The sequence below is a fragment of the Leptopilina heterotoma genome, unplaced genomic scaffold (genome assembly GCF_015476425.1).
Source record: "Leptopilina heterotoma isolate Lh14 unplaced genomic scaffold, ASM1547642v1 Lhet_229, whole genome shotgun sequence".
Lineage (NCBI taxonomy): Eukaryota > Metazoa > Arthropoda > Insecta > Hymenoptera > Figitidae > Leptopilina > Leptopilina heterotoma.
Window position 1 is genome coordinate 7841 of NW_025110947.1, and position 26215 is coordinate 34055.

General features: G+C 25.6%; 4 protein-coding genes across 6 annotated transcripts; 3 read left to right on the forward strand and 1 right to left on the reverse strand.

Annotated features, from left to right (window-relative positions):
* The first annotated feature begins 1145 nt into the window (after positions 1–1145).
* Positions 1146–6415, forward strand: LOC122502440. The gene is made up of 5 exons (XM_043612488.1): positions 1146–1434; positions 1821–1963; positions 2139–2860; positions 5281–5646; positions 5805–6415. The coding sequence occupies exons 1-5, from the start codon at positions 1384–1386 to the stop codon at positions 6263–6265; spliced, it is 1743 nt and encodes a 580-aa protein (XP_043468423.1). The 5' UTR covers positions 1146–1383; the 3' UTR covers positions 6266–6415.
* A 3202-nt stretch (positions 6416–9617) lies between these two features.
* LOC122502448 (selenoprotein M-like) lies at positions 9618–12932 on the forward strand. Its single transcript, XM_043612501.1, has 4 exons — positions 9618–9918; positions 10583–10653; positions 12251–12320; positions 12407–12932. Exons 1-4 carry the CDS (start codon positions 9820–9822, stop codon positions 12506–12508), a joined length of 342 nt encoding a protein of 113 aa, XP_043468436.1. The 5' UTR covers positions 9618–9819; the 3' UTR covers positions 12509–12932.
* A 431-nt stretch (positions 12933–13363) lies between these two features.
* Positions 13364–19274, reverse strand: LOC122502447 (E3 ubiquitin-protein ligase RNF185-like). 3 transcript variants are annotated; one of them, XM_043612498.1, is made up of 5 exons: positions 19122–19274; positions 17759–17913; positions 17296–17427; positions 17013–17185; positions 13364–15170 (listed from the first exon to the last, which is right to left on the reverse strand). In XM_043612498.1, the coding sequence occupies exons 1-5, from the start codon at positions 19188–19190 to the stop codon at positions 15073–15075; spliced, it is 627 nt and encodes a 208-aa protein (XP_043468433.1). In that variant the 5' UTR covers positions 19191–19274; the 3' UTR covers positions 13364–15072. The 3 variants fall into 3 exon arrangements, with proteins under 3 accessions (XP_043468433.1, XP_043468434.1, XP_043468435.1); XM_043612499.1 differs by lacking the exon at positions 19122–19274 and adding an exon at positions 18812–18948; XM_043612500.1 differs by lacking the exon at positions 19122–19274 and adding an exon at positions 18670–18795.
* LOC122502442 (dynein axonemal intermediate chain 4-like) lies at positions 18896–24969 on the forward strand. Its single transcript, XM_043612490.1, has 4 exons — positions 18896–19016; positions 21473–22181; positions 22733–23123; positions 23355–24969. The coding sequence occupies exons 2-4, from the start codon at positions 21718–21720 to the stop codon at positions 24720–24722; spliced, it is 2223 nt and encodes a 740-aa protein (XP_043468425.1). The 5' UTR covers positions 18896–19016; positions 21473–21717; the 3' UTR covers positions 24723–24969.
* Positions 24970–26215: the final 1246 nt, after the last annotated feature.

The following is a 26215-nucleotide window of genomic DNA, read 5'->3' on the forward strand; positions in this document are numbered from 1 at the left end:
TATTCATACATTCGTAGAAATATAAAAAATTACTATACGAAAGTAATAAAGAAATATAATAAAAATTTTAATTTTTTTAATTCTTTTAATTCAATTTTGACAATATTTTAATTTACTTATGTAACGTTCTAATTATGTTACTAATGTTATTTAGCAATTTAATTTACTCATTTAATTTTGTTATTTAAGTTATTTATTTAATAATTTACTTTTTTAATGTAATAAATTACTTTTATAAACTAATATTTTAAATCAATTTACTGCATTATTTTCTAAATGCAATTACTAAATTAATTTTCTAAATTAAATTACAAAATTAATTTACTAAATTGATTTACTAAATTAATTTGCCAAATTATGTTACTAATTGTATTGAACAGTTTAATTTACTGATTTTATGTTGTTATTTGAACTAGTCATTTAATTTACGAATATAATTTACTAATTTAATGTAATAGATTACTTTTATAAATTGTTATTTTAAATCAATTTACTGCATTAATTTCTAAATTCAATCACTAAATTAATTTTTGATATTAAATTACAAATTTAATTTACTCAACTGATTTACTAAATTAATTACTAATGTGGTTCACTAATTTAATTTACTTAATTAATTTGTGAAATTTATTTTCTAATTTAATTTACCTAATTAAATTGCAATATTTATTTTCTAATTTAATTTACTTAATTAATTTGATAAATTAAGTTACAAATTTAATTTGCTAAGTTAATTAATTAAATTTATTTGCCAAAATAATTTACACTAGTTTGCTTAATTAATTTACACAAATTAGTTTGCTGAATTAATTTACTGATTCTAACTATACTTTCTTAATTTACTAATAAAAATTGAATTAAAATTCGCTCTTTATATTAACGTTCTTTTTTTAGAAAATTACGTTTGATAATTCAAAAAGTTTTAATTATGAAAAATAAATTTTTGTATTTTAAAAATAAAATAAAATTTTAATCTAAAAAATTAACAATTTTTGATTTTTAATGAATTAAAGTTAAAATTAAAATTTTGGTTCACTTTTTGATTATCTATAAATTTTAAAGTACAACGTTAATTTTTCCTAAAGCAGAAGCGGAAATTTACACTTTGAGAATATTCTCGAAAATATTTTGATTTCTTTCATTTATATATTATATTTGACTAGGTATATATTTCAGTTTCTCTATCAAAAAGAAAATAATAAGTGATACGATTGCTTTCAGAGTAATAATTATTTATTATTTTTATCGTGAATAAGTATATTTTTTAATTAATTTAAATTAAATGGTGAACGAAACACATTTAACAACAACCAAATTAAAATAAATATCGCGAAGAAAGTAAATAATTAGGTAAACTAATTTTCAACAAATGACAAGAAAAGAATGGCGTCATCGAATTTGAAATATTGTTTGGGACATGAAAGAGTTAAATCAGTAAGTAATGGAAATATTTTTTGTATAATTAGAATTTATTTTTATTATATTAATTTTTATTTCTTAAAATCCTTTATAATTAAAAACAATACAATTAGATTTTTTTTAATGTAATTAATTTCTTTTTTAATGGACAATGTTAATTTTTAATGTACAAAATTTGCACTTTTGTAATTAAATTTTAAGAAGATGATTAATAAAAAGTAGAATTTCGAATAAAAAAATCTAGTGAAAATAAATTTTTGAGATATAAAATTTTATATCCAAGTTGTACTAAAAGTTGCGAAATTAAGAAAAGTTTGAAGAACCATTTAGAGGACATAAACAGTAAACACTGTCGTTTAGAATAGAATAATAATAATAAATATCATTTTTAATATTACCAGGTTAAAATAATCTCACATCATGTCACTTGGAAACAAAAACCGATGACGACATACGTTAAGCCGATTTTTGATTTTATGGCATCTGTGAGGCATAAAAAATTAAAAGCCCACAAGAAATTGCAACTAAAAAACAAATGCTCTAGGTAAATTATTTAATTCGCCATATAAACCAAAAATTATAATACAAAATCTTACAGAAATATAATAAGTAAAAAAAAAATGTACGACTAAATTCTAAATTTTATTTTTATTTTATTTTTTTAATTTATTTATTTATTTATTAAAAAAAAATTTTTTTATTAAATTTTTTATTTTCAGTATATGTAAATGCGAGGAGAAAATAAATAGATTCCATGAAATAGAAAAAACCAAAGAATATAAAATTAAAATGAATGTTTTAACAGAACAACAAAAAAGTTACATTGACCGAATAACGGAAAAATTACAAAACAAAATGCACGGTGAAGAATTTACGATAGCTGAAAAATTAATGTGCCTCTCAATTTATAATAAATCGGAAAATTTGTATAACTACCTATGCACATTAATTCCATTGCCAGATAATATGAATTTAAAAAAATTTCGTAAATCCATACCATTTGATGCTGGTGTCACGTCAACGATGGCAAAAAGATTATTAAAATTATCAACGACAATGAATTCTATCGACAAAATTGTTATTCTAATGTTGGGCTCATTTCCCATAGAACCACATTTACATTATTCTGGAAAATTAGATAAAATTATTGGCTATGAGGATTGGGGCTACCAGCGTGATTATCTTGCTGAGGAGGCTTTTGTTTTTGCAATTCGTGGAATAGAATCCAATTGGTTTTTACCAGTTGCTTACAGTTTTGCGGATGAAGAGCCAAAAATTTCTCGTCTCGTTAGATTATTCAAACAAGTTGTACAGTGCGTGAATTCAGCTGGATTTACAATTGTTGCTTGTGTCAGTGACAAAAATCAATGGTACGAGGCAACATTGGAGAAATTACAAATTGAGACAATGAAAAAAAGAGGATCTCCAGACACTGCGAATTGTGAGCATTTTAACAATGTTTTTTTTTTAATTTTTAGCCCTTTTATGTCAATAGTACTTGGTTCTTAATTTTTTCCGATCAATTTAAAAGCAAGGGAAATGGGTATTGGACTTTTCTTTTTGAAAATCAGGTAAAGTAGACATTAAATAAAGTGCCTCTGCTTCAAATGGATAGAAATATACAATGAAAAGGGAATTAAAAAAGAAAATTATAATTGTTGGTAAAGTAGATACCTATTTATTTTTTCTTTGCAGGCTTCGCACTCATCTACTAAAATATACTGTTTACTACTTTTTTTTAACTGTTTGGGTACTTTTTTTAGATTTCAGCCACTAAAAGCTACTATTTCTGTTATTATTTGTTTGTTGTTGAAAATTTCCACTACTTTAAATTTTCTAATACTAGGAATCAAAAAACTATTCTCAAAAAATTATAATCAAATTCTTTAAAACGATTAAATTATTTTCAAAATATATTCGAAATTCAATTATTTTCAATATCTAGTATTTTCATAAAATTTCGTAAATGAATTCAATTATTTTCAAAAAATTGATAAAATTCATTCAAAATTCAATTATTTTCATAAATAATAAAATTTCCACAGAAATTCAATTAATTTAAAATAGCATTTTCAAAAAAATTTCGAAAAAATCAATTATTTAACCAAATTTTCATACAATTTTATTCTTCACAATAATTCAATTCCTTTCACTAATAATAACATTTTTCATAAAAATTCAATTTTTAAAAAAATTTTTTTTATAAAATTCTAAGCAAGAATTCAATTATTTTCACAAATAATAAAACGCATCGAAGAATTATTTTTAATTCTATATTTTACAAGAATTGCTCAAACATTCCTATCAAAAAATTCAATTCCTCGAAAAAATAAATTATAATTAAAATAATTTTTTTTTTAAATTCTTTGGAAGAATTTAATTATTTACAAAAATATTAGAATTTTTCACAGGAATTCAATTATTTTCAAGTATTTTAATTAAATTGTTCGAAAAAAATCAATTTAACTTTCAATACAATTTTAATTAAATTTTTTTGAAATAATTCAATTATTCTTTTAGATTTTAATAAAATTCTTCCCAAGAATTGAATTATTTATATAAATAATTCGTCGAAAGAATTCAATTATTTTGAGGCAGTTTAACAAAATTCTTTGCAAAATTCAATTATTTTCATAAATAACAATATTATTCACAAGAATTCAATTATTTTAAAAGAATGAAGTAAAATCATTCGCAATAATTCAATTATTTCATAAATAATAAAATTCTTAGCAATTATTCATTTATTTTCATAAATAATAAAATTCATTACAAAATTTCAATTATTTTTAATACAATTTTACAGGAATTGCTTAAAAAATGTAATTATTCTTAAAAATTTATTAATTTATTAATTTCTCGAAGAAATTAATTATTTAGAAAAATGTTTTTTTTTAAATTCTTTGCAAGAATTCAATTATTTACAAAAATATTAGAATTTCGCACAGGAATTCAATTATTTTCAAGTATTTTAATTAAATTGTTCGAAAGAAATCAATTATTTTAAATACAATTTTAATTAAATTTTTTTGAAATAATTCAATTATTCTTTTAGATTTTAATAAAATTCTTCTCAGGAATTCAATTATGTCGATATATAACAAAATTATTCCCGAAAATTCAATTATTTTGAGGCATTTTCATAAAATTCTTTGCAAAATTCAATTATTTTCATGAATAACAATATTAATCACAAGAATTCAATATTATTTTTAAAAGTAATACATTTTTTCTTGGAAATTTAATTATTTTAAATAATTCTAATAAAATCGTTCGTAAGAATTCAATTATTTTCATAAATAATAAAATGCTTTTTTGGAATTCAATTATTTTCAAAAAAAATTTAATAAAATTCCACACAGACATTCAATTATTCTCAAAAATTTTTATAGAATTCTTTGTAAAATTTTATTATTTTTAAAAACTTTTAGCAATTCAATAATTTCCAATATATACAATTTTCATAACATTTTCAAATAGAATTCAATTATTTAAAAATTTTTTGTAAAAATCTTCGTAAGAATTTAATTATTTTCATGATTAATAGAAATTTCTCAGAAATTCATTTATTTCAATTAGAATTTGCATAAAATCAGTCGAAAAAAATCAATTATTTAAAATTTTTTTATAAAATTCTTCGCAAGAATTACATTATTTTTATAAATATTTAAATTCTTTCATGAATATTGTAATTCGTTGCAGGAATTCAATTTATTATCAGGGTAAGAAAAAAAATAAATATTTTTGATGAAAATGAGGAAAAAGTCAGGAAAATAGAATATAGAATGGATTTTTTGTCAGTTTTGTAAAGTGTCTCTGTCTTTGCCAAAAAGAAATAAATTTTTAATTTTCTATTTTTAGTTCCTACTATTCTGATTCAAGGAGTTGAAATTGTTCCACTTTACAATTGTCTCGATTTGTTAACGGATTTTCGTAATAAACTGCATTTGTACGATCTGGAATATTTTGTGGATCTAATGGAGAGACCAGAAAAATGGGATCACGATAGGGAACAACGTATTACTAATATGAATACAAAAAAACCATTATTAGCTACATGGAAACACATTGAAACTATGCACAGCATCAATGATGGTAAATTAAAAGTCAAAATTCCACCTCTATGGAATTCAAGTGTCGGCGCAAAGAAATTGAATAAAGTCAATTTCGACAGTATCCTCAATGTCTTTAACGAAAAAGTGGCAAATTGCATGGATAAACTTGCAAGTATGTTATTATTATTATTATTATTATTATTATTATTATTATTTTTCTCTTTAATTATTATTTCTATGATTACAGAAAATAAATTTTTTTTTAATTTCACAATTATTTATGTGCTATCTGAAAATTTCTACAATTTTAAAGAATTATCATTGTTTCAGTTGATAGTGAGAACATGAATGGAAAGAAAATTCCGCCAGAAGGATTTTTCACATCATTTATCCTACACTTTTTGGATAAACTTTGCCTTGCATTAATGGGCGGATCAAAACATGACGACAATGATCCAATTAAAAAAATGAAAACTGTTTTAACTGATGGTAGTTTTCATCAAGAATTTTTTGAAGTTGCAAAAATTTATCTTCAACATATGCGCTTTGTGGATAATGATACTCGAGTGCCAATTGGTCGACACATTACATGCTTGAACGATTTAATAATAACAATTAATGGTTATCAAGTGCTTTGGCAGAAATTACGCGAAATGGATTTTCATTTTGTCAAAACGGAAAATTTCAATTCAGAATTAATTGATGATTTTCTTTATAAATATGAAGGCGCAACGTGCCTAAAATTTTGTCGTGATTTCAAAAATTACTGTTATCTGGATATAAAAGTTTAATTTATCACCAAAAGGGGCGAATGGATATTTTATGGAATATAACAAAAAAAAAGAAATAACATGAGGAAAATATTTTATGATGCAGTGAGATTGTAAAGTACTTATCTAAGTTTTAAGTGTTAATAATAAAATTTTATCTCTTTTTTAAAAGTGCAAAATTTTACTGGGGTGGAGTTTTTTTTTTTTAATTTAACTTTTACGATTGGATTTTGACTTGTGACATTGATTTTAAAGCGTTTGTATTTGACTTTGACTTTCGTTTTCACCGTGACTTTTATGAAAGTCAAATTCAAAATCACAAGTCAAAATCGAAACGTAAAAAACAATGTCAAAGTCAAATTCAAATTCAAATTCAAATTCAAAGTCAAAGTCAAAGTCAAAGTCGAAGTCAAAGTCAAAGTCAAAGTCAAAGTCAAAGTCAAAGTCAAAGTCAAAGTCAAAGTCAAAGTTAAAGTCAAAGTTACAGTAAAAGTCGAGGTTAAAATATAAATTAATGTCAAAGTCAGAGTCAAAATCGAATCGAAGTCACAGTCAAATTTAAAGTCATATTCAAAGACAAAGATAAAGTCAAATTCAAAGGAAAAATCGAGATTAAAATAAAATTAAAGTCAAATTCAAAATCGGAGTGACAGTCAAAGAAAAAGTTAATATCAAATTCATCCTAAAAGTTGAAAATTTAAATTAAAAAAAAATTAAATTTTTAAATTTTTTAAATTTAACTTTTACGATTGGATTTTGACTTGTGACATTGATTTTAAAGCGTTTGAATTTGACTATGACTTTCGTTTTCACCGTGACTTTTATGAAAGTCAAATTCAAAATCACAAGTCAAAATCGAAACGTAAAAAACAATGTCAAAGTCAAATTCAAATTCAAATTCAAAGTCAAAGTCAAAGTCAAAGTCAAAGTCAAAGTTACAGTAAAAGTCGAGGTTAAAATATAAATTAATGTCAAAGTCAGAGTCAAAATCGAAGTCAAAGTCACAGTCAAATTTAAAGTCAAATTCAAAGACAAAGATAAAGTCAAATTCAAAGGAAAAATCAAGATTAAAATAAAATTAAAGTCAAAGTCAAAATCAAAGTGACAGTCAAAGAAAAAGTTAATATCAAATTCATCGTAAAAGTTGAGGTTAAAATAAAAATCAACGTCAAAGTCAAAATCAAAGTCAAATTCAAAGTTAAAGTCAAGGTTAAAATAAAAATTAATGTCCAAGTCAAAGTTAAAATCGAAGTCAAAGTCAAAATTAAATTCAAAGTTATAGTCAAATTCAAAAGAAAAGTCAAAGATAAAATAAAAATCCAAAGTCAAAATCAATGTCAAAGTAATAGTCAAAGTCAAAGTTAAAGTCAAATTCAAAGTGGAAGTCGTGGTTAAAATAAAAGTCAAAGTCAAAGTCAAACTCAAAGTTAAAGTCAAATTCAAAGTGGAAGTCGAGGTTAAAATAAAAATCAAAGTCAAAATCAAAGTCAAAATCAAAGTCAAAATCAAAATCAATGTCAAAGTCAAAGTAAAATTTAAGGTTAAAGTTAAAGTAAAATTCAAAGGTAAAGTCAAGGTTAAACTTAAATCAATATCCAAGTCAAAGTCAAAATTAAATTCAAAGTTATAGTCAAATTCAAAGGAAAAGTCAAAATCAAAGTAAAATTCTAAATTAAATTCAAAGTTATAGTCAAATTCAAAGGAAAATTCAAGGTTTAAATAAAAATCATTGTCAAAGTCAAAATCAAAATCAAATTCAAGGTCAAAGTTAAATTCAAATTCAAAGTGTAAGTCGAGGTTAAAATAAAAATCAATGTTAAAGTCAAAATCAAATGTGAAAGTCAAAGACAATTTCAAATTAAAAGTCAAGGTTAAAATAAAAATTAGTGTCTAAGTCAAAATCAATGTCAAAGTGAAAGTCAAAGTTAAAGTCACATTCAAAGTAGAAGTCGAGGTTGAAATAAAAATTAAAGTCAAAGTAAAATTCAATGTTACAGTTAAAATAAAATTCGAAGGTAAAGTCAAGGTTAAACTTAAATTAATGTCCAAGTCAAATTTATAATTAAATTCAAAGTTATAGTCAAATTTAAAGTTAAAGTCATGGGTAAAATAAAAATCAATGTCGAAGTCAAAATTAAATTCAAAGTTATTGTCAAAATCAAAGGAAAAGTCAAAGTCTAGGTCAAAATCAATGTCAAAGTCAAATTCATAGTCAATGTTAAAGTTAAAGTTAAATTCAAAGTGAAAGTCGAGGTTAAAATAAAAATCAAAGTCAAAATTAAATTCAATGTTATAGTCAAATTCAAAGAAAAAGTCGAAATCAAAGTCAAATTCAAAGTAAAAGTCAAAATCAAAGTCAAATTCTAAATTAAATTCAAAGTTAAGGTCAAATTCAAAGTAAAAGTTAAAACCAAAGTCACATTCTAAATTAAATTTAAAGTTATAGTCAAATTCAAAGGAAAAGTTAAGGTTCAAATAAAAATCAATGTTAAAGTCAAAGTCAAATTCAAAGTCAATGTCAAAGTTAAAGTTAAATTCAAAGTGAAAGTCGAGATTAACATAAAAATCAAAGTCAAAATTAAATTCAAAGTTATTGTCAAATTCAAAGGAAAAGTCAAGGATAAAATAGAAATCAAAGTCAAAATCAATGTCAAAGTCAAATTCAAAGTCCATGTCAAAGTTAAAGGTAAATTCAAAGTGTAAGTCGAGGTTAAAAAAAGTTAAAGTCAAAATTAAATTAAAAGTTACAGTCGAATTCAAATTATTAGAAGTCAAGGTTTAAATAAAAATCAATGTCAAAGTCAAAGCCATAGTCAAAATCAATGTCAAAGTAAAATTCAAAGTCAAAGTTAATGTCAAATTCAAAGTGAAAGTCGAGGTTAAAATAAAAATCAATGTTAAAGTCAAAATCAAAGTGAAAGTCAAAGACAAATTCAAAATCGAAAAATAAAAAGATGAATTTAAAAAGCATAATACAAAGAAAGAAGGAAAACATTTTTCTTAATTTTTATCCTTCTTCAAACAGCATTAGGAACGATTGGACAGTAAAATTTCCAGAAAATATTTCCAACCAATTGAAAATCAAGACATTGGATAAAATAATTTTTCCAATTGGTTGGCAAAATTTTTCGAAAATATAACCAACCAATCCGAAAAGTACTCACTCGATATGATAATTTTTCCAATTGGTTGGTAACATTTAACGGAAATATGACCAACCAATCAGATCATAAATTGCCTAAAGCTTATTTTCAACTTTCGAAATTCCTCAATAGTGGCGGGAAATTTAAAAAAAAATTCCGTCCCCTCCACATACATTTATATTACAATTGAATAAGAGAGACATGACAAAAGGTAAATTTCTCGTTGGAAATTTACCAGAAACAAAATGTGATTCTACAAATTCTCATTGTGTAAAATTCGTCCCTGAAATTATTTCATTGATTTTATTGTCTCTGTGACTATTCGAAGAGTATAATTCTCATTCATATTTTTTAAATCGGAGTATAGTGTCTATTTTTAAGATAAATAGTAAAATAAAAATTTTTAAGTACTAAAGTAAAAAAGAAAAAAAAATGTTTCCAGTGAGATATATTGTTTGCATTTTTTTGCTTTTTCTCTCGATTTCATTAGGTTATGCAGGCAGTGGAAATTATGCCTTTGCCAAAGTCGAGGTAAGCAAACCGATTATTATTGTCATCATTGTATATAATTATTTTATCGATCTTCTTTTTTCAAATATATTATTATAAAACTTCTAAACGAAATTGCATAATTGAAAAATTTCCTTATAAACAATTGTTTCCTCAATCGTGAAAAATAATTTTTTTTTAGAATTTTTATTTTTTCAAAAGTATTATTATTAATATTATTATTGTTTTTTTAATAATAATAATAAAGTTTTACAAGTATAATTTTTTTTAATAATATTTTTATTGTCATTCATTATTCATTGTATATTATTATTCTTAAATAATAATTATTAATATTATAATATTAATAATAATAGTAATATTAATATTGAAAATTAGTAGATATAATTATAATTATAATTATTTTAATTATTATTATCATTATTATAATTTTTATTTATCTATTTGCTTTTTTTTTTTTTTTTTTTTTTTTTTAATGGAAGATGAAAATTTTTTATGTTTAAATTTTAAAAAAACGATTATCATGTAAAAATTAAAAAAATGAAATACTCATTCAGCTTGAAATCTAAAAATACGAGTGATAAAGAAAACTTCTATAATGAAATTGTGTTAAGGTTATAAATATTTATAGGAAATTGGCAAATTGTATATTTATAGCGACTGCTTATAAAAATTTATATTACAGAGTTGCAGAGGATGCTCCTTGAACTCTCTTCCTGACGTAAAAAGTTTTATTTTCAATGATCTTCCATTGTAGTATCCTTTTGAAAAATTTCATTCAAACATTTAATATCTATTGAAATATTTATTTAAAAAAAAGTGTTTAATTAAAATATTAAAATTATTTTCAATTAATGTACTAAAATCATTATTCAGTTGAAATATTAAAATTAATTTCAATTTGAAAATAATAAAAATTTTTTTAATTAAAGTTTTGAAATTATTTTCAATTATAATTATTATTATAATTATTTTCAATTAAAAATGTTATTATTATTTTTAATCAATTAAAATCAAAATTACTTATAATAATTGAAAAAAATCATTAATGATAGCAATTAAATTATTATTTGACAATAATATTAATATAAAGAATACGAATAAATATTTTCAAATAAATAAAAAAAACTATTCAAATGATATTTATAAAAATTAATTATACACTATCTTGGACTTAATTGCAAAAATAGTTCAATTCGAAGTACAATAAGGAGCACATGGATTCGTTGCAGTGAAAGAAGTTGGTCTGCTCTCTCATCTTTAAGAAGTTGGATAATTATTATTTAAATCGCTGATTATAAATATTTAATCGATTTATAAATATTATAAATATTTCAATTTTGTAAATATTTAAACGAGCTTATTTTCATATTTATATATTTTACAATATACAATAATAATTGTATAGTTAAATAATTATTTAAAAATTTTTAAAAAAATATTAGAATAATTGTAATTAAATAAATATTTTGAAATATTATATTCACTGAGAAAAATTGATTTGATTCAAATAAACGATTTCTAGTCTGACAAATATTTACTTGAATCAAATAATTTTCATCTAAGTCAATTAAATTGTATTTGCTTTAAATACTAAAGTAATAATCAAACAAATATTTATTAAAACCAATATAAAACCATTTGTTTGATTTAAATATAAATTATTTGAGTCAAGTGAAAATTTATTTTTTTTGCTTAATTAAAAATTATTTGATTCAATTAAAAATTTATTTGTTTATTCAAATTATTTTTTATTCAAATAATCGATTGCTTGTCTATTGTCAAATAAATATTTACTTAAATCAAATAATTTTTATTCAAGTCAATTAAATTGTATTTACTTCAAATACTGAAATTATAGGTTGAAATAAAAATTTATTTGACTTAAATGAAAATTTATTTGACTTAGATAAAAATTATTTGATTCAAGTAAAAATTTATTTGACTTAAATGAAAATTTATTTGACTTAGATAAAAATTATTTGATTCAAGTAAAAATTTATTTGACTTAATTAAAAATTATTTGATTCAAGTGAATATTTATTTGATAATATAGACAAATCAGATATTTGAGTCAAATACATTTTTTTCAGTATAATATTAAAATATTATATTCCATGACAATGTTTACAAAGAAAACATGATTCTAAACATTTTGTAAATAAAATTATTTTTTGTTATATTTGCCATATTTAAATAGTATACAAATATTTAATAACTGTTATTGTTTTCCGAAAAGCAGAAATAAAATATTGTCTTAGAAAAAATTTAATTTCTTTATTTTAAACAAAATTAAGTATTAGGAGAATTTGAAAATTTAAAAAGAAAAAAATTATCCTTAATTAAAATGCAGTGAGGATGTTGAATTCAAACATATTCAGGGAGCAAAGCCTGAACTCATTTTCTACGACAAAAATGACGAGGTAAAATTAATTTTAATTACTAGACATTATTATTATTATTATTTTTCGTCTCGCAATCGACTAATTATACTTTTATATTTTCGCAGGAAATCGAACGTTTAGCACTTTCTCAATTAACGCGAGAAGAGTGCAATGATCTTCTATTATCAAAGGGCTTTAAAAAGAGACCAATCAAAGACGAGGTGTAAATTGAAGAAAAAAGGAATTATCTTTTTTTTTACAAATTTTAAACAATTAATAATAATTACTGCCTAAGCAATTGTTTAATTATTGGTAATAATCAATAATTTACGAATTGTTAATCAACAATTGTTAATCAACAATTTATTGTTATTCAATAATTAATTGTTAATCAACAATTCACTAATTATTGTTAATCACTTAACGTCAATTAATAGTTAAAAACGTAAGGATTGAACATTTCTTCAAAGATCGCACATTTCTCAGGCAAAAAATGATTTCAGTTTAAGTAAAAATCTGTGATAGTTAATAATATCAAGCAGATAAATTTTTGCAGTTTTGTACTTTTTTTTCATCTGCAATTTCGTAGCGAACAATAAGTTGTATGAGAATTTTGCTTCGATTTATAAATAAACGAAACAAATGCAACAATTTTATTTATTTATTTATTTATTTAACTTCTATTTATTTTATTTATCATAAAAAATTTCTAAACCTAACCTCATGAAAATTGAGAATAACGGTTGAAATAATTTTTGTAACAAGTGCGCAGATTCGACGCGCAGCTGTAGAGTGCGCCTCATATGAGGGCATTTTGAACCTATATTCAATTATTTCGCTCTGAATTAAACTTTCGGTTTAATTTATACCAAATTCACAATTATTTAACGATTTTTAATATTACTTTAATATTTTCGAATTAATTTTAATTTTTTTACATTAAAACTAAAATTTAAAAATTTTTTTATTAAAATATTTTGAATATTTTAATTTTTAATAAAAAAAATTTTTTTTTTAATATTTGACGATCAAATATAAAGATTTTCAGAAAAAAATTTGATTCGAACACAAGACAAATAATGATATGTTAAATGCAATTTATTTTATTCTTCATCGTTACGATTACAATTGTTCAACCACAAAAAAAAAATTACAGACATCGTTTGTTATAAATTGTTTGCAAAAAAAAAAAAAAAAAACCAGTCTTGTTTCGTCATGTGTCTATATAATAATGAAATGATCTTAAAGATCTGAATTATTCGTTCCATTTTAACATAATATCAAATTAATAAAATAAAACGTCAACTTAGAGAAAATGGAATGTTAAATTTAAAGTTACTTAAAAAATAAGCCCAATAACGAAAATAATAATCATTTCATATAAATTCATTGAAATCAAAAAAATAATAAATCATAATTTTTTTAAATTATGGTTTTATAAGAGAAATTTGTAAACATCGTTTTTTTTAACTTGTTAAGATCTCTTTTCAACTCCTTTTTTTGTCGATTCTTTCTCTATGAGTTCCTTTCTTTTTTTTTTCTTTTTGTAAAAATAAATTAAATTACAATGTTGAAAGATAAAACTGCTTATTACATATTATCTTACTTTTCGTTTTTTTTCTTTTTTCGTAATTCTTTTAATCAGTATTTCTCAAAATTAATTATCTATAATTAGAAATTTCTTTGTAAAATCAATTTCAAGCAATACTGATGACTAATCATTGTTAACGTACACAAATTTTTATTTTTGATATACAATTTTTTGTGTTTTTTTTAATATCGGAAATAATATAGGTTTATATTTTTTTTCTTAAAAACTAATTTATATACATTTTGAAAGTCTAAGTTTTATTCGTTGAAAGAATACTTTTGACTTTTGTTTCTTCTCTCTCTCTCATAACTAAGCAATGATCATTAATTCAATTTAGCGATTAAAATATTCTAATTTTTTTTTTTCATTACAACAATCAGCTTATCTAGATAATTGGTTTTTCTTTAAATTTATGTACATATAATTATCGTTACCTCCAAAACCATTAAACGTTAATCATCAGATTGTATATTATGCTCGTGGCAAAAAAAAGACAGAAAATATTTCGTAAAATTGAGTAAAATGATATCACATTGTTTTTTTGTTTTGCGAAGATTTTTTATTAAAAACATCCTTTAATTTAAATTAAAGGGAAATTTTTTGAGGGAACTATTTTTTTAAAGTAACTTTTCGGATATTCCCAGTTGATTATTAATTAATTCCCAAGTGCAAATGGAAAAATGGTAAATTCTAGCTAAATAATGGTCAAAGACTTTATCTAAAGTTAACAGATTCTGAGTCTCTGTTAACAAAAATATTTAAAAAAAAACCGAAAATTTATATATTTTAAAGTTTAAACTAAAATCTAGCAAACCATGGCTAACGGGAAAAATATTTAAAAAGTTGAAAATTTATATATTTTAACTGCGGGGTCTTTGTCCATAGCTAGAATTAACCATTCTACTGTTGCCACGGGGGTTAATTAATTAATAATTAAAAATTAATTAATCCTTCAATTTCCCTTTAATAATTAATAATTTAATTAATCAATTAATTGTCCATTAAGACACGATTTGTTTTGCAGAAATAATTTGAAAATTTATCCCTTAATCCTCGCAAAACTTGAAATTTAATCCAGTGAAATATCATATAATAAAGAGATTAATTGGCATCTTTAGAAATGTGTCACGTGGCCGGCGATATATCCTGTATTCGAGTGTTCTGCTCTTAAATTTATAACTTCTTTTGGTGTAAATAATGTTACGCCAGGAGCAGCCAAATGATGAACATTACAGCCAACCAGAGGAATACCCTCGATAAAAATTGTTCCTCCTCAAATTGTGGCGTGCCTCGTGGTGCTTAAAAATTATATTTTTGCTTATAAAGATCAATTTTCATTCAGACAATTCAATATTCAATAAAATAATCGACTTTAATTACAGAAAAAACAAAATTTCTCTAAGAATCTGAATCAATTATAAAAATATATTCAGAGTGGTCACTAGTTTTCAGTTTATCAATTTTCCTGACAATTTACTGACATTAAAATTATATTCCCTAATAAAATTCTTTTCATAGAAAAATATGAAAATTTAACGGAAAATGAGTAAAATTTTATGAAATTGAATAATTTCTAAAAATTACAACTGTAAACCTTCCTGAATTCAATTTATTTTCTATAATTTTCAACTAAACTTCATCTCTAAATCAATTATTTTAAATAATTTTCCGAAAGTTCTTCAAGAATTAAATTATTTAAATACGAAAATTCAATTTTTTATAATAATTGTAACTGTCCATGTTTTTCTTCTTAAGTTTTTAAGGTACAATATTTTTAAAAAATAATCGAATCTTTGAAGAATTTTAATTATAAATATGACCAATGATTTCTCCGAAAAAAGTAAATTTTTATTTGCTTTATTCGAAGATAATTAAATCTTAAAAATTTACGATAAAAAATTTTAAGAATTAAGTAGTTTTTAAAAATATTTTAATGTAATTTTTCGAAAACCATATTGACCTTCTTAAAAGAGTTTCTGTAATTTAAAAAAAAAACTAATTAATTTCTTGATAAATTTTAATTAAATATCATTTTTTTCTCCAAAATGTTAAAAATAATTCTAAAATATTACTATTTTTCGTATGTATTTGAATTCGAAAATATGTAATTGAAACTACTGAAAATTCTAAATTTTAAAAAAATTAGAAGTTAATTTTTATTTTTAAATTTTCGTTTATAAAGATTTTTCTTTAAAATTCTTGATAATTCAATTATTTTCAAAATTTGCAATTAAAATTCTTTAAAAGTTGATTTTCAAAAATTCTAATAAAGTACTTTAAAAAAAAATTAATTACTTTCAATTAAATTTTACAAAATTTCAATTATTCAAAATCTTTTTATATTTTGAAAATTTAAATAGAAAAATTATTCAAAAATAATTTTTGAAAGATTTGTTTTATAGTTATTTTTCGCACTATAAATCACTGATTAATTACAATTTTTTAATTTTTAACTGAATCAGATATTTAAAAAATTTAAAGTTCGAATTTTTTATTTATCAAATATTTTTAGAATCAAAATTTTTTTCCGGGGCCAAAAGTCAATTTTAATTTATTTTAATTATCAAAGAGATGATTTTGTTTTTAAATTATTTCATTTTAAAATTCATTTTAAAATTTTTTGTCAAATTTCCTTATGAAATAACGTTTAATTTTTGGATTTCTTGACCTGGAAGAAACTTTGGGATAACAATGGAACCTATTGTAATGAGGGTCATCAATTCTTGGGACTCAGGTATCGAGAAATATTTATTTTTCTTCCGCAAAGAGAAAAACTTTTGACTTTCTCATTCATTTCAGTGATATGAGAATATTTTTCAAAATTCAACTTATTCAACTCATGAAAACGAAAATCTAAGTCAATTATTTAATGTTCTTAAGAACATATTTTTATTAACTGCCTGAAGTGAATTTCTAATGTTTCGAATTTATTCATCGAGTTTCCTATCAGTGTACCGTCGGTAAGGTAGATTTTGAGCGGGAAATTCAAATCGTCGGTAAAAAATAGAAAATTCGATGGATAAATGATGATTTAAAATTAAATTTTATAAATAGTTCAAAATTTGGGAGGATTTAGAGTAGGGGGGAGGGGGGTTTGATTAAAAATAGGAAAATTTACAAAAAAAAAAATGAAAATTTACCGGTACTTGGTCGTGCGTCTCCCATATTGAACGTGGAAGTAAAAAATCCAAATGGAAAGGCGCCGATTCCAAAGGACATGTGAAAACCACTATCACCGAAGCCGAAACCCGGAAATCCAACATTAGCTTCCGGTTCCGATCTTTGTCCAGCGGGACGTGGGGGTACATTATTTCTGGAAAAAAATTTCATTTTCGGGGTAATTTTTAGTAATTCTTTCTACCTATTATTTTCTATTTAAAAAATTTTTTTTTCTTTTCTTTTTGATTTTTATTTTCTACAAACCTTGGATCTTCTTGTTTCGTTGTTCCTCTTCCATAGAGTGGAATAACTTTTTCTTTACTGATTGCAGCTTTGCATACGGGACAAACTTGTTTCGTAGGACGAGTTTCGAGCCACTGATGAAGACAAGGCCAGCTAGAAAAATTAATTTTTTTACAAATTCTCCTTTAATTATTTTCTATTCTTTCGTCTCAAAATTATTCTTTAGTCAAAAATGATTCCTCAATTCTTTTATAAAAACTTATTCTTTATTCTTTTAACAAAAATTATCCTTTATTCTTTCATCAAAAATTATTTTTTATTCTATTATAAAAAATATGAATTACAAAAATACGAATAAAAATAGAATTAAAAACAATTCGTCTATAAAACAGTGTATAGAATGTTACTGATAAACTTCTTATTTTAAAAAATGATTCGAATTTCAAAATTCAAAAAATTTATTTAGTAAATAAATGAAACTTACCAAAATAAGTGGCCACACATACTAACTACTGCATCTTTTGCAGTATCGAGACAAATATTACATTCGAATGTTCGATCATCTTTCTCCTTTTCCTCCGTTGCAGAACCCGATGGTTTCGAAGGTCCCGCTTGTTCCTCTGCTTTACTCATATTTGCCTGACAAAAAATAAAACATTTATTATTCCCTCTATTATTTACATCAAAATCTTATCATTTTTTCCTCTTCTTATTACTACTACTGAATTTTTTAAATCTTCTCTGAGAATGAAAAAAAGTTTCCTTCTATACACACACACAGAGAGACAAGTATATAAATACAAAAAAAAACAAGAAGTAAATAAAAAGAAACACATATGCGTCAGAGATAACACAAAAATAATCCGCAAAGTAAAACAAAGTAAAATGAAAAACAAAAAAAAAAACACTCAAAAAAAAAAGAAAGCAGATTCAAATCTAATTTTCGCACACGTCACGTTTCGACGTAAGAATCATTAGAAATGTATAATTCAACATATATAAATTACCATATCGTTTCTTGCAATATTTAAAAATTTCTGAAGCAAAAAAAAAAACGTAATTGAAGAAAAAAATCGATTTTCAATGATACTCGAACCGATAAAAAAGCATAAAAAATAATGTTTGGAATTTTATGCCCAAAAAGAATAAAAAATACATAAAAAACAAAACTCAAAAATAATCGAAAATTGAATATTTAACATCAAATTCTACAATAATTTATTAATTATTAACAAATTAAAGAAACCCGACGCCAAAAGTCAACGAGAGAATAATAAAAAAGTAAAATAATATTTCATGCAATACACAATATATTTAGATCTAAAAATAGTTGGATTTTATTTTAAAACACAAAATGAAGAAAAAAAATCAATGAAATTTTTTGAAATATCATACAAAACAGGGAGCAATACTGAAGCTATCGGGGAGTCAAATAACAGGCAAGTTAAACGCAGGTCAAACTTTCCGACCCCACCGACTCCTTGACAATATTATTGCACTTTTATATACACGTAATCAAGCAACTCGTGACACTTACGTTGTCGGCACAAATAGCCCCCTTTTTTTTAATACAAATACACAGGAAGAAAAGTTTTTCTTTTCACACGTTTCAAAAACAAAAGAAATGAAAATCTAATTGAAAAAAAATAAATCTATAATATTACAATTGCGCAAGTATTGTATATGCTAGTAGATGATTTTCATATGTTATTCTACGGAGAAACGGATGTTCGAAATAACACGTAAGAGATTATGAGTTCACAAAATTTTTTTTTTTAATATATTGCAGCTAAATTATAATTTAATGGCTTAAAATTTTATTTATACACTCAAACACGGATTATTACCGATTTTATATTATTTCCATTGTTCTCTGATTTAGTTTGAATAATATGAGAATTTGATTTATTTTGCATTTTTCTATTGCACGTTTGACTAACCGAGTTTTTTTTTCACTCAACAAACTATATATGACTGTAGAGGCCTTGACGGGAATTGTATGTGTATATGATTTTTAGTGAATTTTATTCATTTGCTGGTATTTAGAGGAACTATTGTATCAACTGCTTTCAGTTATAAGCTTCAATGTCAGTGCAACAGATATCTCTGTAGTCTTCAAATTTTACCTTTCAAATCGCGCGCTTACCCCGCACTTGGGATGCCTACTTTCAGGGGTATATATATATATATATATATATATATATATATATATATATATATATATATATATATATATATATTATAAAAATTATAATATATATTATAATATATTATATATATAATTAATTATATTTCTCTCTCTATTATATAAAAATATTTCGTTGCCGCCGCAGAATCAGAATTTTCTAAGGGTCCCCTCATGGGAACGTCATGTTTCGTCAAAATATAGGTCAATTTTGACCTTATTTTTTACCTATAGGTCAAAAAAAGAGACCTAATAACGGCCTTACATTACGTCAAAATCTATGTGAAATTTGACCTACTTTTGGTGAAGAAAGGGTCGAATAAAGACTGTTACATTACGTCAAAATCTATGTAAAATTTGACCTAATTATTGACCTACAGGTCAAAAAGAGGCGCAAAACTTTACGTCAAAATCTATGTACCCTTCAAAGGGTCCAGTACCCTAGATCAAAATTTAACTTGAATTTGACCTATTTTTTAACTACAGGTCAAAAAGAAACCCATAAGGACCCATCTTAGGGTCCCTAGGTCAAAATTTAGATTGAATTGGACCTATTTTTTAACTACAGGTAAAAAAAGCCCATAAGGACTCTTCAAAGGTTCAATACCCTAAGTTAGAATTTAGGTCAATTTTGACCTGTTTTTTAACTACAGGTCAAAAAGAAACCCATAAGAACCATTCAAAGGGTCAAAATACCCTAGGTCAAAATTTAAATTAAATTTGACCTATTTTTTAACTACATGTCAAAAAGAAGCCCATAAGGACCCATCAAAGGTTCGATACCCTAAGTCAAAATTTGGGACAATTTTGACCTATTTTTTAACCTACAGGTCAAAAAGAAGTCCATAAGGACGTTTCAAAGGGTTAATAACCTAAGTCAAAATTTATGTCAATTTTGACCTTTTTTTCAACCTACTCGTCAGAAAATATCTCTTGAATAAATAGAACAAATTTAATGATTCTTTAATCAAAATAAAGTATAATAAATAAAGAATAGAGAGAAATTATAAAAAATCCTTGATCTCATTTTTTTGGCTTTTGAAACTTCAGCAAAGTTAGTAATTTTTTTGAAAAAAAAAACCGGTAATTCATATAATGAAATTTTATAAAACTACATTTTTATAAGCATTTAATAAAGCTGAATACAAAAATAACGTTGAAATTTCAAAATACAAAATGTCGAATCCAAAATGGCGGATTAAATTACTAAAATTTATCAAAATTGACTATAATCTGAACAAAATTTGGTATTCTACTGTTTTTAAGGTCATTAATTGACAATTTTGAGAAATTTTAGTAATTTAATCCGCCATTTTGAAATTTTTACATTCACCATCATATTTGAATTCAGTGACCTCAAAAATGTTAGGAATTCAAGTTTTGTTCAAATTCAAGCATTTTTAAAAAGTTCAACCTACCATATTGGATCCGCCATTTTGAATTTTTTAAATTAACCATCATATTTCAATTGAGCGACCTCAGAAACCAAGCGTTGTTCAAATTAAACAATTTTTAAGAAATTTTAGTAATTTGATCCGCCATGTTGAATTTTCAAGTATCAACATTATTTTTGTATTCAGCGATATTAAAAAGATATTAAAAATACAGGCCTCATAAGAATACTCCAAAAGGGTCCTTACCCTAGGTCAAAATTTAGATCAAATTTGACCTATTTTTTTTATCTATACGTCAAAAATTTAGTTCAAATTAGACTATATTCTTAAATTAAATGTCAATAGTCGTTACGTTACGATAAAATTTATGACACATTAGACCTACTTTTGACCTATGGTCCAAAATAATCGCTCGTTACGTTACATGAAAATTACGGTGAAATTTGACCTATTTTTTGACCTGGAAATAAGGTGTCGTTTTGATACATACAACAGATTTTGAGAGAAAAGTTCCTTGAAAATATTCTATAATTTCTAAAAGACTCAGAATATCCGTAGAGTATGCCAGAAATATCCGTTGATGAGAGAAAATAATTAAAACAGTAATTTCTATTTTCAGGGTAAGAAAAGTACGCATTTCTTCTTTTGACAAAAATTTTACTGTTGGTACAAGTAAATACGAATACAGAAGAACGGAAATAAATGCAAGTAAATTCAAATAAATATGAGTTAGATTGTGGTCAAGTGGATAGAGTGGCGACCTACGAGTGTTGGGTTCGAGCGTTCGATTCCCGCTGCCTTTGGGATTTTTTCTATACGTAGCTGTTCTTCGAATAAAAAAAATAAATTCAGATCACTAAAGAAATGGGATCAACTAAGGAATCACTTCCAAAACTATTCTCGAGGGTACCAAGCACTTCGAATTCGCTTCTCCTGAAGTCGACAACTTCGGATCGAATTCGACGACCGACGATACTTGTCACAAAACCGAGACAATCGTTTCTTCACAAGAGACAAACGATACGGATCACAGACAATGGTGAAGATGTCACGCCGAAATTACTTATTCACGAGGAATATGAAGAGAAGCAATTGCGTACTATTGACAATATAGAGAGTTCACTGCCAAGTAGTAATTCATTGTTCAATACATCATCTTCTGTGATAGGACTGCTTCGATCGGGTTCTTACACAGTTGGCTCGTCTTCACTACAAGTGGCCCTACTAGGAAGTGAGGAAATTCATATGGACAGTTTACTTTCGACCGAGAGAGTGGATGAGTTGGATTCAGATAGTTGCCGAGTGCCGTCAGAATTTCATCTTGATGGGTAAATTTATTTATTTCTGCCTTTTACGCTTCTAATTTTGCTTTTGCTACTTGCAGCAAACTTACTGCAAGCTTACAGATTAGTTGAGCCCTTCAGCAACCTTTCAACCATCAATGACCCATAGAAACCTACTTTAAAACTGATTCAAACCTTTTGATGCTTTCTTCATCCTTATGATGAATTACCCTTTCATTCTAGGTTTCCAACCCTGAAATAAACCTTATAAAACTCAACAGAAGTTACTAATTACTATCAGGCAGGTAAACCTACTAATCGTCCTTCAACCCTAACAGACATTACATTTATCCTTACAAACCTTGTTCGACCCTAAAAAATTGGTTTTAAAATTCAAAGTGCAATATAAACATAATTCGAAGAACTTCAAAGGATTAAAAAGTCAATGATGATGTTTATAGTAGGCTGATCTTTTAAAGTATCAGTTTTGTCTCGCTAGTACTGCAAGATAACATAAATGTAACAATTACCATTTGTAAGAATTTCGTTGCCATCCAATAATTTTATTTAGCACTTTAATTAATTAATTTTTACAGACTAGAACCAAATATTTATGAAGCAACTCCAGAAAAAGTGACAATAACCTTAAAGGAAACTGAGACCATTTTTCTGTTTGAGCTGCCTCAGTTAACTGCTGACAGGACAACACCAGAAGGCGCTGCTGTTGAAGCTTCTAATGAGAGGTACAAATTCATCACCACTGGTGCCGGTTCAAATCGAAAACTTGCAGAAGCTGAAACACAAACCCCACAGATTCACATCAAATCTCAGGGAACCCACATTGGAAGACATTTGCGTCGGAATCAAGGGACCTATGTCAGCAATTGGGAAATGTACGACACTTATCAACAGCTGGACAGAATGGAAGAGGTCAATGGAATTTTGTATCCAGGAAAGACTATTAATTCTGGAAGGGGTAAAACTGAAGTTAGTGGACTGTTTAGTTAAACTTTTGGTAGCTTGCTGCAAATTAAGTAAGACAATTGTTGTCATTGAAAATCTTTTTACTGCTATAACACTAACAGGAACGGATATTCCAAAACATCGTAAGGAGGCAAGTCCTTAGGATATTCCGAATATCCGGTTGTTGTTAGTGTTAGTTAGTTAGTTAGTACTCCTGATACTGATCCTAATTCTAACTTCTTCTGATTATTCCAGAAAGTTGAAAACAAAGTGGTGAAGATAGAAGATGAAAGTGAAATTCCAGATGAACTGATCCACATCTATTACAAAACCTCATTTCGAGAAGCGTTGCGAGTCATGCTGCGAATCCTCGCCAGTAATTCATTCATAACGGCTCAAAAGCGTTTTACTGGTCTTATAAAACAGGATCCGTATGCAATGGATCTTCAGTTCTCCTACAATTTAGATCTCCTTTGGGTCTATTCCGCAAAAGAGGTAATTGGCCGTTCTGTATCATGCTTTCGATGGAGTTACGAGAACTCCAGTGTCCTCGCTGTTGGTTACACTCACAACTCCCGACATCCGAATATCAAAGACGGTCTTGTTTTAATTTGGTGTGCCAAAAATCCAACACACTATGGTCGTAAATTCTCCTTTAATTCATCAGTCTCCGCTCTCAATTGGAGTAAGAAAAAACCAAATTTACTCGCAATTGGTTTCTATAACGGAACTGTTAAGGTAATCGACGTGAGTAGTAAAGATTTATTAATTGTCCGGCAAAGTGAATTGGAATCCTCGCCCACATTTGAGCCCCATTGGCAAATTGATTGGTGGTGTGAAAACGATAATTTAGAACATGAATCAATATTCACATCGAATCAAGATGGTCGTATCTATTGTTATCGTACCGGGGAGGATTTTACCTGTACCGAAGTAATGAAGATTCCTAGAATCGAGGGTAAAATCGAAGGGATAAAACGTACGATTTTCGGAAATCAAAATGATGTTCCGATTAGTAGAAATCCAGCTGCTTTAGTACTTCGAAAACATCCTAATTTGTCGACAATCTATTTTATCGGCACTGATGAAGGTGGTATCTATCGTTGTTCAACCAACTATCTACATCAACATATCGAGAGTTTTGTTGCGCACAATGGACCTGTTCATTCAATGGAATTTTCGCCGTTTTGTTCGAAAATTTTTCTCACTGCGGGTGCAGATTGGTGTACAAGAATTTGGGTCGATGGAATAACGAAACCGTTGATAACGTTCTCGACCGAAATGTCCTGGGTTCGATGTGCCACTTGGTGTCCTACTAATTCAACAATTATTGCCACCATTGTCAAGAATGAAATTTGCATTTGGGATATCAAGAGGAAAACCTATAAACCTAAATCGGTGACGGTATTACCAAGGGAATGTACTTTGATGACAATTGAATTTACCAAAAACGGAAATCAATTGGTTGCTGCGGATAATAAGGGAGCTGTCTATATTTACAATCTTGAGGGTATGCCATTTCCTCCGTTTAATCAGGTTCACGTTTTGTTGAATTCAATCGAAAAAGCGCTCGTTACAAAACCATCCGTTCTTAAGATGTTTAAGAAAATTGAAATTACATGAAACAATCAATATGCTGTACTTCCATTAATTTTGAATTTTGAGGGAAATTAGGATATCTGCAAGATGTGCCAGAGACGTTCCATGATGTCATAACTTAAGAGAAACCTATTAGCTTGTTGCAACTAACGAAACGTCTTCAAGACACAATACCATGAATCATTGCTGCAAACTTGCTCCCCAACATGAGCTATGAGCTATAGAAAACAAGCTTTCCAAATTTAAATCAGCAAAATTAGCTGATACTTAATAATTACATTCACGTTAAAAAAATTTGTTTGATTTTTAATATTAATTAAACTGTAACTTAATATTTGTATTAATAAATAATTGTAAATCTAATAATTACTTAAACTACAAAATTTAAAAAACCAATTATTTGCGGCAAGGCAGGTTGTTTTACTATTTGTTTATTAACAATTCTTAATAAACAAATTCTTCAATAATTCTAAACTATAGCTCGCAGAAAACAAATTAATATTTAAGTCATCAAAATTAATTTAATTCACAATTTATTAAAAGTAAACCACATCCGAGAATCAGCAGCAGACGAAAATTTTTTTGTGATCAAACTTTATCATTTGTTTATTAACAATTATTAATAAAAAATTGTTACTTAACCTAAACTACAGCTAGAACAATACCAATTAACATCTGAGCACTCAAAATAAATTTAATTAACAATTAATAAAAAGTAACCACAGCCAATAATAAGCCAAGCAGATTAAGTCAAAATAATTAAATACAATATTGCGCCCGGCATATTCAATCAAAATCAAAATATATAAAATACATGCACCGGTCAGATTTGTTCAAAATCAATAAATAAAATATTTGCGACAGAAAAATTAGTGTTAATCGATAAATAAAATAATTGCGCCGGGCACATTTGCCAAAATCGATAAAAAAAATACTTGCGACAGGCAGACTTGGTCAAAATCAATAAATAAAATACTTGCTCCGGGCAGATTTAGTCAAAATCGATTATTAAAATACTTGCGCCGGGTAGATTTTGTTAAAATCAATGAATAAATTAGTTGCGCCGGGCAGATTTGGTCAAAATCGATAAATAAATTAGTTGCGCCGGGCTGATTTGGTCAAAATCAATTAATAAATTACATGCGCCGGGTAGATTTTGTTAAAATCATTTAATAAATTAGTTGCGCCTGGCAGATTTAGCCAAAATCGATAAATAAAAAAGTTGCGCAGGGCAAATTTGGTCAAAATCGATAAATAAATTAGTTGCGCCGGGCAGATTTTGTTAAAATCATTAAATAAATTAGTTGCACCTAGCAGATTTGGCCAAAATCGATAAATAAATTAGTTGCGCCGGGCAGATTTGGTCAAAATCGATAAATAAATTACTTGCGCCGAAAAGATTTGGCCAAAATCGATAAATAAATTAGTTGCGCCGGGCAAATTTGGTCAAAATCGATAAATAAATTACTTGCGCCGGGCAGATTTGGTCAAAATCGACAAGTAAAGTAGTTGCGCAG